Genomic DNA, 13052 nt, shown 5'->3' on the forward strand with positions numbered 1-13052 from the left:
CCCACTCACCTCACAGAGTGTTTGTTGTGGGGGAGGAAGGGAAAGGAGATTGTGAGCCACTTTGAGTCTCCTTCGGCTAATGATAAAGCGGGATATCAAATCCAAACTCTTCTTCTTCTTCTCAGCTATTGTTGGGATGCTCCCAGTCCCAGCCAGGTCAAGGCCACTGGGAGGTGGCTTGGGGCTCTTCACGGCCTCCTCGGTTGTTGCGTTGGGCACCACTGGTTACCCCCCAATCATGGTGCTGATGGCGGTGCAGGTACCATCCAGACAACGCCATTGGTGCTTGTGGTCCTCAGAAGCTCCATGCTGACCTTGGCGCTTGCCATCTTGCCTCACCGGAAGTCCATACTGGTGCACTTTGTAACATCCATCCCTGAATGCAGTTCAATGATCACTCCGAAGAATTTCACAATGCTGCCCTTTACTCCCATTGTAATAGATTGATTTTACAGCTAATCCTGAGTGACAGGTCTGCAGCCAGATTCAAGAGAGCTTGAATTTGTTCTGGAAAGGATTAGTTTGTGGAAGTGGGCAGTACCCCCTTGAGTAAACATTAAACTGATAAGCAAAACATCCAATATACAGCTTTGAATAATTGTGGAGAAGAAGAAGAAAAAATCAGAGGGACAAAGCAGGACACTTTCACTTTTAGTGGGTGGTTTAATGACTCGCTAGAGACAGTACCTAGCAGAATATATATGCTGCTCACTGCAGTTGCAAGACATTGTCCTTGACCAAACTACCCTGTAGCTTTCACTATAACCACTGAAAAGATGTGGAGAAGAAAAAGATTGGAGGGATGGTTTAATGATTCACTAGAGACATTACATAACATTCTATATGGGCTGCTCATTGCAGTTGGTAGACACAGTTGTTGACCGAATTGCACTGTGGCTTTCATTAGAACCACTACTTCAAAAAAATTGCTTGCTGAAACAAAATGGATTGGACAGAGCCGATTCCAGCATTGTTCCTCTTTATCCTTATGATTTCCTTTGTTTTGAAACTGGGCACTTTCTGGAACAAGAGCTCCCAAAATCTTCCACCAGGACCAAGGCCTTTACCTCTCATTGGGAATCTCCACATCATGGATCTCAAGAGGCCTTATAGAACCATGTTAAAGGTAAAGATTGCAGTGCTTCCCATGGCAAGGCTAAAGGGTACTGGGGCAGCCCAGTCAGATGAGCAGTGTAATAATAATAATAATAATAATAATAATAATAATAATAATACATTTTGTTCTTTTACAGCCTATAAATCTCATCTTTCCTTTGTGTGCAACAGAACCTTCTCTTATCTTTCCCAATAACTAGTCATAGAACCTAGTTGTAATTTATAACTGGTAATTTGAACAAGGTGACTGGGGGTGTCTGGTGTCGAATCCCGTTTGACTCTGCCTCCATTTTCAAGGATGTAAAAGTGCTAGTACTAACCTTGCCCAGCCCAGCCTCCTCCTTGAGCCTATCTTTCTAAACTAGATTTGAGAGGTGCCATTAAAGGTATAATCACTTTTATCCTTAAAGGTAAAGGGACCCCTGACCATTAGGTCCAGTCGTGGCCGACTCTGGGGTTGCAGTGCTCATCTCACTTTATTGGCCGAGGGAGCCGGCGTACAGCTTCCGGGTCATGTGGCCAGCATGACTAAGCCACTTCTGGCGAACCAGAGTAGCGCACGGAAACGCCATTTACTTTCCCACCGGAGCGGTACCTATTTATCTACTTGCACTTTGACGTGCTTTTGAACTCCTAGGTTGGCAGGAGCAGGGACTGAACAACGGGAGCTCACTCCATCGCAGGGATTCGAACCACTGACCTTCTGATCGGCAAGTCCTAGGCTCTGTGGTTTAACCCACAGTGCCACCCACGTTATCCTTACAACTGCCTATTTTTTTCTGGTTTTCTGAGTATTCCTAGCAAATATTTGTGCTGCCACAACTGAATAATAATAATTTAATAATAATTTATTATTTATACTCTGCCCATATGGCTGGGTTTCCCTGGCCAACAGATTAATAACACGATAAAACATTAAACATTAAAACTTACCTAAAAACTACTGCCGTCAGTTGTCTTATAAAAGTCAGATAGTTGTTTATTTCCTTGACATCTGATGGGAGGGCTTTCCACAGTGTGGGTGCCACTACCGAGAAGGCCCTCTGCCGGGTCCCTGTAACCTCACTTCATGCAGTGAGGGAACCGCCAGAAGGCCCTCAAAGCTGGACCTCAGTGTCTGGGCTGAACGATGGGGTGGAGACTCTCCTTCAGGTATACTGGGCCAAGGCCATGTAGGTCTTTAAAGGTCAGCACCAACACTTTGAATTGTGCTTGGAAACGTACCCGGAGCCAACAGTGGCATAGCAAGGTCAGGTGATACCCAGTGTGGGTTTATTGTCACCCCCCCACACACACCTTGAAATATATACAGTGGAACCTGGTGGCACTGTGGGTTAAACCACAGAGCCTAGGACTTGCTGATCAGAAGGTCAGCGGTTCGAATCCCCACGACGGGGTGAGCTCCTGCTGCTCGGTCCATGCTCCTGCCAACCTAGCAGTTTGAAAGCACGCTAAAGTGCAAGTAGATAAATAGCTACCACTCCGGCGGGAAGGTAAACGGCATTTCCGTGTGCTGCTCTGGTTCACCAGAAGTGGCTTAGTCATGCTGGTCACATGACCTGGAAGTTGTACACCAGCTTCCTTAGCCAATAAAGCGAGATGAGCACCGCAACCCCAGAGTTGGTCACAACTGGACCTAATGGTCAGGGGTCCCTTTACCTTTACCTTTACCGTGGGTTAAGAACTTAATTCGTTTGAATACCTGACGGCCAGGAATGATAAACAAGTGATATTAATGTTTGTAGATGTGGAAAAGGCCTTTGATAATATATCTTGGGAATTTATGATAAAGAATATTGATTTAATGGGCATTGGACAATTGTTTATAAAAGGTATAAAAGCTATATATTCTGGTCAAAAAGCAAAATTAATAGTAAATAATATAATAACTGGAAATATTGAAATTATGAACGGTTCAAGACAAGGGTGTCTGCTCTTACCACTATTTTTCATATCGGTACTGTAAGTCTTTCTAAGGACAATAAGAGAAAATGAGAAAATAAAAGGAATTTCAGTCGCCCTGGTCCCCCTCGCACGGTGGAGTCTACTGAACTGGATGAAAAGGCTAAGCTCAGTTCAGTAGACTCCACCATGGGAGCAGGGCCTGGGAGGGAGAGTGCTATTATGCAGCTGTAGCAGCAACTGTTGCTGCTACAGCTATTATTAGCAAATGTCTTGAAGAGCACTGAGGCATAGACAATGCTCTTTTACTTTATCATTATGTTATTTGGATTCTGTTTTGCATGGTGATACAAAAGGGAATACATTCCACAAAATTACTATTCTTAAGTCGTATGTTTTCAGCACGGTCCAAGGCACAATGACATGGAAGTAATTTCTACCAAGTTCAATAGTAGTGATTAAAAAAAACCTGATACTAGTCTAACAATCAAACTTTGCTACTAGATTCTGTGGAATGTATAAAATAACCTTGACTCTTAGGTAAATGTGAAAGCTAATGCAGTCTTGGTTCTGTCAGAGATGTTTTACATTAATATATTCTTTGGGTATACCAGAACTCTCTTTCTCACTTTTTCTTCTGTTGAATTCCAGTTGTCCAAGCAATATGGCCCTGTCTTCAGCATCCAAATGGGACCCCGGAAAACTGTGGTGTTGACAGGATATGAGACAGTAAAGGAGGCTCTGGTTAATCACGCGGACGCATTTGCAGACAGGCCCATCGTTCCAATGTTTCAAGAGCTTGCACAAGGCTTAGGTGAGGCACTTCCCTTTCTATTGGAACTGGTAATGCTTGCAGACACACACTGGTCCCACCAGGTGAACACAATCTGTTCCCAAGAAATGGTTTGTAGGATGAGTGTTTGCGAAGCAAGTCATCGAAATCCATTGTTTCTTGTGGGGGAAATCCTTGTGAATTTTTCAACCCACCTCAGTGCCTTTGACATTGACAGAGTATCTGCAGGCATTAGGCTGAGAATGTGTCACAAAAAGTGTCACCTGTGGATTTCTTCAGATTACATGGAAAAGTAATGCCACATACCATTTTCTTGCCCAACCTATGCAAAGAGGAAACATGAAGGAGGCACAATATCTGCCCATGGAATACAAAGTTCTGCTGTGATCCCTGACATGTACAAACCACCCTCTACTCTATCCTACACTTTGAAATGGAAAATATTGTTCAATGTGTTCTCAGGTCTTGCTCTGATGGCACAGCTGCCAGCTACTTTGTCAAAGCTCAGAAGTCTGAATGGGGGAATAGCTGGGATCCATTCTCAGTTCCATGGAAGAAATGCAGAACACAATTTATTGATATTTTTGTGCAATGGCCATGCAGACATAAAACCTTTCCTCCCATTTTTAGGTGTAACTTTGTCTAATGGTGAGAACTGGAAAGTGATGCGGCGGTTTGCTTTAAGCACATTACGGGACTACGGAATGGGAAAGAGGACCATAGAAGATAGAATTGTTGAGGAATGCAGTGTCCTGATAAAGAAATTTGAATCTTACGAAGGTGGGTTGGTGTTTTCCTCTGGTGCATAGTTACACTACCATAGTTTAAAGGTGCTAAGACTATTGTGTTACATATTCCTAACTTCCAGAAGCACAGCTCCCAGGGTTCCCTGCAACTGGTCTGTCCCTGTAATGTGCAGATTGTACTGCAACAACTCCTGTGACTTCTAAGCATTTCTTAGCCCAGCTATGACCACATCCGGCAACACTTAGGATCAGTTTCTTTGATAAAGGAGGTCTACACATAGGGGAAGCTGCCAGTAGGGATTTAAGTCAACAAAGAACAGATGCCCTTTCCATACTTAAAAACAATGCCCTTTCCATACTTGGAATTTCAACAGAATATTTTTGTTTAACTGTCTTGTTTATGTCTAGGTAACCCATTTGAAACCACCTCAATTATGAATGCAGCTGTTGCCAATATTATAGTGTCCATACTACTAGACAAGCGATTTGATTATGAAGATTCCACATACATAAGACTTCTGAAGTTGGTCAATGAAAATATCCGGCTTTTCGGAAGCCCTTCAGTCACGGTAATCTATTTTTTCCAATTAAAACAAACAAACAAACAAAGAGTTTATTGCAATGGCAGTGTGTGCAAAGTGGGCAGGGCAACATGTTTATTGTATATTGTTTAGGATTCACTACAAAACACAGAATATTGATACCTTGAGATACCTGCTGGTGATTCGAAATATTTAGAAAACTCACACGGCACAGTCATTTCGTAAATACAACAAAGTCTCTTTTGCAAACATGTGTCAGCGAAGCTCAGATTCTGACAGGAAGAGAAGAAGCACAGGAAGAGGACAGTTAACAGCAGAAAGCAGAGAGGAGGGGGAAAGCAGCTGTAATCTGAGCTCTGACCAAAGGGACAGACAGAGGTGTGAGAACTCCAATAGTGGGCAAGACATTGGAATGCAGGAAATACTTTCTGCCAAATCTCGTAGGGTTTCAAAAGTGGCAGAGCTGCCACCGGAAGAAAAGGAGGGGGCTTCCGTTCTGGGGAAGGGGGAGGAGCTCAGTCTGGGCAACTGTATCTTCTGGGGAGGACGATGAGTAGAGGAGCTCCGTCCTAGTTTGTTGTTTTAGCAATTAACAGCCAGTGTTGACTTGCATTTGTGGGAGAGACCAAGCTGTAAGAACACGCTTCCTGGCCTCACTGCCATCGGGACTCCAAGGACAAGGAAGAAGAAGTGATTGTTTGTTCTATGATGGCTCAGAAGGGGCCTCCAAGGGCAGACCTCCTTCTCTGAAGATGAACCTCCAGAGGAGAACTGCCATAGCTTATTAACCCGGGGTTGCACATGAATTACGCTTTCCTGAGGTAGCCCTAACCCCATTCCAAATGGTATTCAAGAGCTTTGTTTTGTATTTGGGCAGCCATGCTTTGAGAGACGCAGTTGAGAGAACTGCATTGAGCTTTCCTAATGTCTTTTTTTCCCTCGCATTTTTATCCTTTCAGCTGTATAACATGTTTCCTGCTCTTGGTTTTCTTCTGGGGGCTCGTAAGACTATCATTCAAAACAGAGATGAGCTGTTTGCCTTCATAAATGCCACCTTCATAAAACACCTCAGAGATCTGGATGAAAATGACCAGAGGAGCTTTATTGACACATTTCTTATCCGACAACAAGAGGTAATGGAATCTTTTAAGTTGGCCCAGAATAAACGTTGACATTTTCAATTCATTTTTTAAGGGCATATTTGTAAGTGAATGCATAAGTTGTAGTCAGGAAGTCTCACTTCAGAATGGACCAACCTGGCATTTCCCAATAGTCAGCCGTTGTTAATGTGTTACAGAAGTTGCCTCTGCAGGGGCAAAGGTTGTGTGCTCACCAGCATTTCTGGAAAAAAATCCCTGATCAAGAAAACTGGATCAAAGAGCTGGATTGGCAAGCTTCCCTGATCTCCATTCTCAGCTGTGACTATGGAGGAGCAAGACGTTTTGGGGTATTGATCTGAGCCCCTCCATCTTAGGCTTGGGTTATATATATGTATATGTATTTACACGCACATATATATGGGTGGCGTGCTCTGGTCCATGGGGTCACGAAGAGTCGGACACGACTAAACAACAACAACATATATGTGTGTAAATAAACCCTATACCACCATGATGGCATAGTCTGAAAAACCTGGAATCTCTCACTGCTCAGTGATTGGGGTGATATGAAATGATACTTTGGATCATCGGGTCCACTCAGTTATTCATTCTTATCTTTGCACATGAAATTTTCTCACTCCATTTGTTTTAACCAGTTCATACTCTTTGCATCCCAGGAGGAGAAGAAAAACAAGACGAATGCTTATTTCCACAACAGAAACTTAATAGTTATTGTGGCCAACTTATTTGCTGCTGGCACAGAGACCACTGCTACCACACTGCGCTGGGGACTGTTACTAATGATGAAATATCCTGAAATTCAGAGTGAGTGTTTTTCATTGGGTTGGCTCCCATCATTCTGAGAAAGCTTAATTTCAGTTATATGTAACTATCAAAGAGCGAAAATATTTATAATATTCAATCATAAGTTTAACATTTTAATCTGATCTCTCTTCACCCTCTTTCTGTGGTTCTTTGCATTTCGTTTCATCTGCCTGTGTACTCCAAATTATCTCAACATATTCTTTTAGATATATATTCCCATATATATCCAATATATATATTGAAACTGCAGGTTTTTACATTAATCCTGCCAATGTCTTAGTAAATTGGCCTGTAGTTCTTTATAATGTTTGGGTCCATTCCTTGTTTTGGTAGTACAGTGGTTCCTCTAGTTCAGTGTTTCCCAACCACTGTTCCGTGGCACACTAGTGTGCCGCGAGATGTTGCCTGGTGTGCCGCGGGAAAAATTAAAAAATTCGAAAGATAGCTTCATATCCGGAGAGGCGGCCTTCAGGCGAGTTTTAATTTTAATTTTCCTTCTCCCACTTAATGCCCCATGCTCGCCCAAGCAGCTTGCAGTCCTCGGTAACCACGGCGACCAGAGGGAGGGGAGGGAACAGGGAAGTCGAGGGCGGCGGCGAGCCGCGATGACGTCAGTGGGCCGCGCCGCCTCGCCCTGGCACGGTGTGAGAGCCCGGCTAGTGGCGCGAGCTTCGGAATAAGTGGGATCCGCGTGCGCGAGACCGAGATCGCGGGTAAGGAGCTCAGCCCTGGGCAGGAGGAAGCGGGGCCGCGCGTGCGGGCCACATCCCCACAGAGAGCGAGCCTCCCCCGGCCCACCACTCCGGGCAGGTCCACTCGCATGAGGGGGCGGCGATGGCGACGGCCGGCAGCTTGCCTGCAATGCCATCCCTCGAGCAGGCGAGGAGCCCGGAGGCTACCAGATGCGAGTCCTCTTTCCCACCCTGCTCGGGAGTCCAGAGCACTTGGTCGCATTCAGGATCTAGAGTGGGGAAGCGGGGCTTGTGTCTGGGCTGGACACATTGGGCTGCCTGTGCCGCTCGACCTGCGGGGAGAAATCAGGGTGGGAGTCACGACCGTGAGGCAGGGCTGCCAAGTGTGGCAGAAGAGGACACCGCCGTCGCACCTGTCCTTAGGTAGGAGCTTCTTCCGTGTCGACCTGCTGCCCTAAAGTCTTGGCTTTTTGGCGGTTGGCACAGAAGGAAGGCAAGGGGGAGGGGAAAAAATTGAAACTTACACTTTCGTGCGTCCCTCCCGGCGTGACGCTGCGTGCTGACGTCACGGGGCTGTAATGGTGGTGTGCCTCGAGATTTTTTTCATGAAACAAGTGTGCCTTTGCCCAAAAAAGGTTGGGAAACACTGCTCTAGTTACGTACTTAATTTGTTCCGGACGTCCGTTCTTAACCTGAAACTGTTCTTAACCGGAAGTACCACTTTAGCTAATGGGCCTCCTGCTGCCGCTGCGCCGCTGCTGCACGATTTCTGTTCTCATCCTGAAGCAAAGTTCTTAACCTAAGGTATTATTTCTGGGTTAACGGAGTCTGTAACCTGAAGCGTATGTAACCTGAAGCGTATGTAACCCGAGGTACCCCTGTATGGTTATCAACGCTTCATGCCAAGAGTCAGATGTTAAGTTGTGGGTGAACATATCAGATGACACAGCGGTTCTTCAAACAGCTCTTGTTTATTCACAGGCCAGAACAGAACTGAACTGAAGGGTTCACCCAGCCTGCTTATATAGAGCTCCACTAGAACGCAACAGGAACCATTTTCTGTAACTAGCCAATCATTGAATGTCACTTTCGATCCCTTATTTGCATATGTGGACCTGAACTATCTACAGTATCCCCTTGCTGGCCCAGGGTGAGAACTTCAGTACATAACATCAGGGATTTCCCCTTCTTCCATTATCTCATCTTTTTAAGTCTAGAGATTACTACTTCATCTAGTTTCTTGTAATAAATAGTCAGTATTCCGTCTGGGCCTGGTGATTTCCCAGTTTCCATTTTCCTTATCACTTCTCTTATTTCTTCCGAGCTTATGCATGAGTTTAAATTGCTAAATTCCTTACCATCGATTTCAGGGATTTTGTTTTCTCTTACATACTCTTTAATTTTATTCTTATCCTTACCTTCCAATTCATATAATTTTTTATAAAAGTTCCTAAACATCGTTTTTATTTGGTCCGGATCTGTAATTTCTTTTCCTTGTTCAATAATCTTATTATAACCTATCCGCTTGTTTCTCCTTTGTTAACCAAGACAACATTCTACCAGGTTTATTTGCTGATTCAAAATACCTTTATTTTGTCCATTTGATCTTATTTTCCACCTCTTTGTTTATTAAATTAATTAGTTGGGATTGTAGAATTTTAATATTTTGGATTATACTTTCTTGTTTTGGATTTTTAAACAATTCTTTTTCATTCTCCCTTATCTGTTTATTGATTTCCATAGTATCATTTGCTTTAGCCTTCCTTATTCTTGCCATTTGTTGTATTGTATTGTTGTATTCCAATTCCTCTCATATAGGCTTTACTGGTATCCCAAATGATTTTCCTGTCAGTCCCATGTCTCTCATTAATTTCGAAAAATTCCTTCAACAATTCCCTCATTTTATTCACCTTTTGCTCATCTCTCCATACCTCATCATTCATCCTCCACCTACCTCTCGTATGTTTTTTAAATTGTATGTGTATAGTAACTGGATTATGGTCTGAGAGAGATTTGTTCAGAATCTCTGCTTTTACCAAGCTCAGTGTCAATTTCTTATTTCTTTCGGATTTTCCACAATTCTATCTCCTACATTTATTCTATTAATGCAGGTTTTTTCTTTATTTGCCAAGCTAATAGTTTCCCTGGCTTGTCAGCCTGTTGAAATTGTTTCTGTTTTAAATATTTAATTTTCCACTCTATTTCTTGATCTATTATCATTGAATATTGCATTTGCAACATCTTGATTTCCTGTTTCACTATCTCTTTGCAAGGGGAATTTATTAATTCTTTTCCTTTTCCTTTTATTTCTTGTAAAAAAATCTTGTTTTTTCCTGCTCTCTTTTATTTCTTGTCTATGCCCTTTGGAGTGTAAAAAACGCCCCCACACTACCACTTTACTTGCATCCCATACCACCTTTAAATCTGTCTCTTGGTTTAAAATACAGTGGTACCTCAGTTTCCAAACATCTTCGTTGAGGAACATTATAGTTTTAGAATGGCTTCCACTGAGTGTATATGTTATTTTTCTCAGTTTTCTCTATTAAATTCCCAGACTGACATTTGTGACTCAGTTTTTGAAAGTTTCAGAACTTGAACAGTATTCCTGAACAGATTATGTTTGAAAACTGAAGTACCACTGTAATTTCAAAATAACCTCAGGTTAAGAACGGTTTCAGGTTAAGAACGGACCTCCAGAATGAATTAAGTTCGTAACCAGAGGTTCCACTGTATTCCAAAGCTTTAAATATATAAAGTCCTAGGAGACATTGTCAAATGCTTTCTCAGGGTCTAAAAATATTAAAGCTGCCCGTTTTTCATTTCTCACTACTAAATATTCTATTACATCAATTATGTTTCTATTATTATTATCTTTCAATTGTCTTCCCAGCAAAAATCCAGCCTGATCTTGATGGATTCCCACTTTTAATACAGTTTTCAACCCATTAGCTAATATGTCTGAAAACAGTTTATAATTGTTATTCAACAATGAAATAGGTCGATAGCTCTTAACCAGCTTTGGATCTCTATTTTGCTTATGAATCAAAGTTATGTATGCACTCTTCCGGGATTTGGGTAACTCTCCTATATTTAAAGAGATATTCATAATATCTTTTATAGGTTGCATTCGGTAATCTTGTAATTTTTCTTATAATGAATTGCTGAAACTTCATCAGATCCAGGTGCCTTCCCTAATTTTGCGTGTAAAATAGCTTGCTATAATTCCATCATTGTGACAGGTCCATTAAGAAATGATGTTCTTATTTCTTTAGGATTTTCCACAACTGTACCTCCTGCATTTATTCTATAAATGCAGGTTTCTTCTTGTTTCTTCTTTATTTACCTACATAATAGTTTCCCTGGCTCGTTAGCCTTCTCAAATTGTTTCTGTTTTAAATATTTAATTTTCCACTCTATTTCCTTGTTTATTATCATTGAATATTGCAATTGCAACATCTCGTTAGCCTGTTTCACTATCTCTTTTTGAGAGGGATTTATTAATTCTTTTCCTTTTCCTTTTATTTCTCCTAAAATTTCTTGTTTTTTTCTGTTCTCATATTTCTTCTGTATGCGCTTTGCTGTGTAAAAAAAAACAAAAAAACACCCCACATTACCACTTTGCGGGCATCCCATACCACCTTTGAATCTGCCTCTTGGTTCAAATTAATTTTAAAATAACCCTTTAATTTTTTGCCCCTTTTTCTAATATTTCTTGATCATTTAATAAATTTTCATTTGGTCTCCATCTCTTCGGGAAACTTGTCCCTGTTCTTAATTCCACTATTATAGAGTCATAGTCTCATAATGTTCTTGATAGAATTTCTGCCCTCTTTACTTTAGAATACAAATCTTTAGAAGTCCATACAGAGTCTTTTCAGCTTGCAGAATAATTCGCAGTCAAATAAAATGTACATTGTCCTTTGGGTGTTTTTCTCTCTAAATGTCAATTACACTTAAATTGTCAGTCATCCTTAAAAAGGCATTCAGTAGCTTGCCTTCTTTTGTTTCATTTTTTCTCCTAGTCCTGTCCCAATCTAGGGAGGCTACACCATTCATATCGCCCATCCAAATCACCTTTTCATTCAAATGTTCAAATAATATTTCTTTCAGCCTCTTTTAAAAATAGTATTTTTTTTCTCATTAGGTGCATACACACCTAATGCGTTAATAATACTTTTTCTCCATGTGATGTTATCTAAGTTATCAATATTCTTCGTTGTTCATCTTTGAATAATTGCTTTGGGTCCAACCCTGGTTTTATACACATTACAACTCCTCTCTTATTTGTTGTATCAGAAGGTACAAAGTCCTTTCCTACCCTTTTATCTAACTTTTATTTATCCAAGTTTAACTTCTTTGGAACATGTTCAATTTTATTCATTTAGTCTTATTATTTAGCCTATTTATATTTCAAGTTAGGATTTTCAAAACCATCTTGTTCCATAGTTATTTCTCTTTCACCTCCACTTCTCTTGAATCTTCCTCTTCCTGTCCAGCTTCCCTTCCAAATGCTCTTTCTCCAGCTAACTATTGCCCATATTTTCTCCAAAATTTGTCTGGCTCTGTAGGATCACAAAATCTTTGTTTTTGACCTTTAAATGTAAAACATACCACTTCAGGATATTCCCAGCGGTGATATTTTAATAATAATCCTGGATGAATTTCTCTCCCTCGGTGTATCAGGTTATTGGCTAAAATGTTTGTCCTGTTTTAAAAATACCTGTATCATATTCTAGAGATTGAATTTGTGAGTCGACGGAATTGGAGAACTAGCCAAAATCATAGAGATAAGCTGAGCAGAAAAATAAACTTTGTTATTTTTGTTGCCGCCAGTAAAGGTCCAAGAAGAAATTGCAAAGGTGGTTGGATCTTCTCAGCCAAGGATTGAACACCGAACAAAAATGCCTTATACGGATGCCGTGGTCCATGAGATCCAGAGATTTGCCAATGTTAACCCAACCAACCTGCCACATGCCACGACTACAGATGTTACCCTCAAAGGCTACTTCATTCCAAAGGTGATCCATTTCACTAAACTGCTGCCCACTAGTTACAATATATTTTAAGGCTTTTCTGGCAGTAAGCCCCTTGGACTTCAGTGTGGGTGACATCTGTGCAGACTTGTATAGGATTGCACTGCAAGCAAGCAATCTACCCTTTGGAAACTGTCAGGCATCAGCTTCAACCCATTAAACAGATCTCAGTGGGAAGGAGCACAAGGTTGGAAATTAAACCATTTCTAGTGGGGGATCATGGTTTATATGTTAAGTTTGTCAGACTAATGGCATTTCTCAAATGAACTCAAATCTCATTTCTCTTGCACTCAATATTTATTG

The 13052-nt window shown here is 41.5% G+C and overlaps 1 protein-coding gene across 4 annotated transcripts in view; it reads left to right on the forward strand.

Moving 5' to 3' along the window:
* The first annotated feature begins 659 nt into the window (after positions 1 to 659).
* Positions 660 to 13052, forward strand: part of LOC310703118 (cytochrome P450 2K6-like) — a 61794-nt gene continuing 49401 nt past the window's right edge. For 3 of the 4 annotated variants that reach the window (XR_014523943.1, XR_014523944.1, XM_083495198.1), the window contains exons 1-7: positions 660 to 1126; positions 3670 to 3832; positions 4442 to 4591; positions 4966 to 5126; positions 6059 to 6232; positions 6856 to 7024; positions 12550 to 12734. Coding sequence is in view for 2 of the 4 variants with exons in the window: in XM_083495198.1 (XP_083351324.1) it covers positions 944 to 1126; positions 3670 to 3832; positions 4442 to 4591; positions 4966 to 5126; positions 6059 to 6232; positions 6856 to 7024; positions 12550 to 12734 (1185 nt within the window). In the remaining 2 variants the exon portion in view is untranslated. The remainder of the gene's footprint in view (positions 1127 to 3669; positions 3833 to 4441; positions 4592 to 4965; positions 5127 to 6058; positions 6233 to 6855; positions 7025 to 12549; positions 12735 to 13052) is intronic. The other variant, XM_083495199.1, reaches the window with a different exon arrangement.

The sequence above is a fragment of the Podarcis liolepis genome (assembly GCF_965112155.1).
Source record: "Podarcis liolepis genome assembly, chromosome: 3".
Lineage (NCBI taxonomy): Eukaryota > Metazoa > Chordata > Lepidosauria > Squamata > Lacertidae > Podarcis > Podarcis liolepis.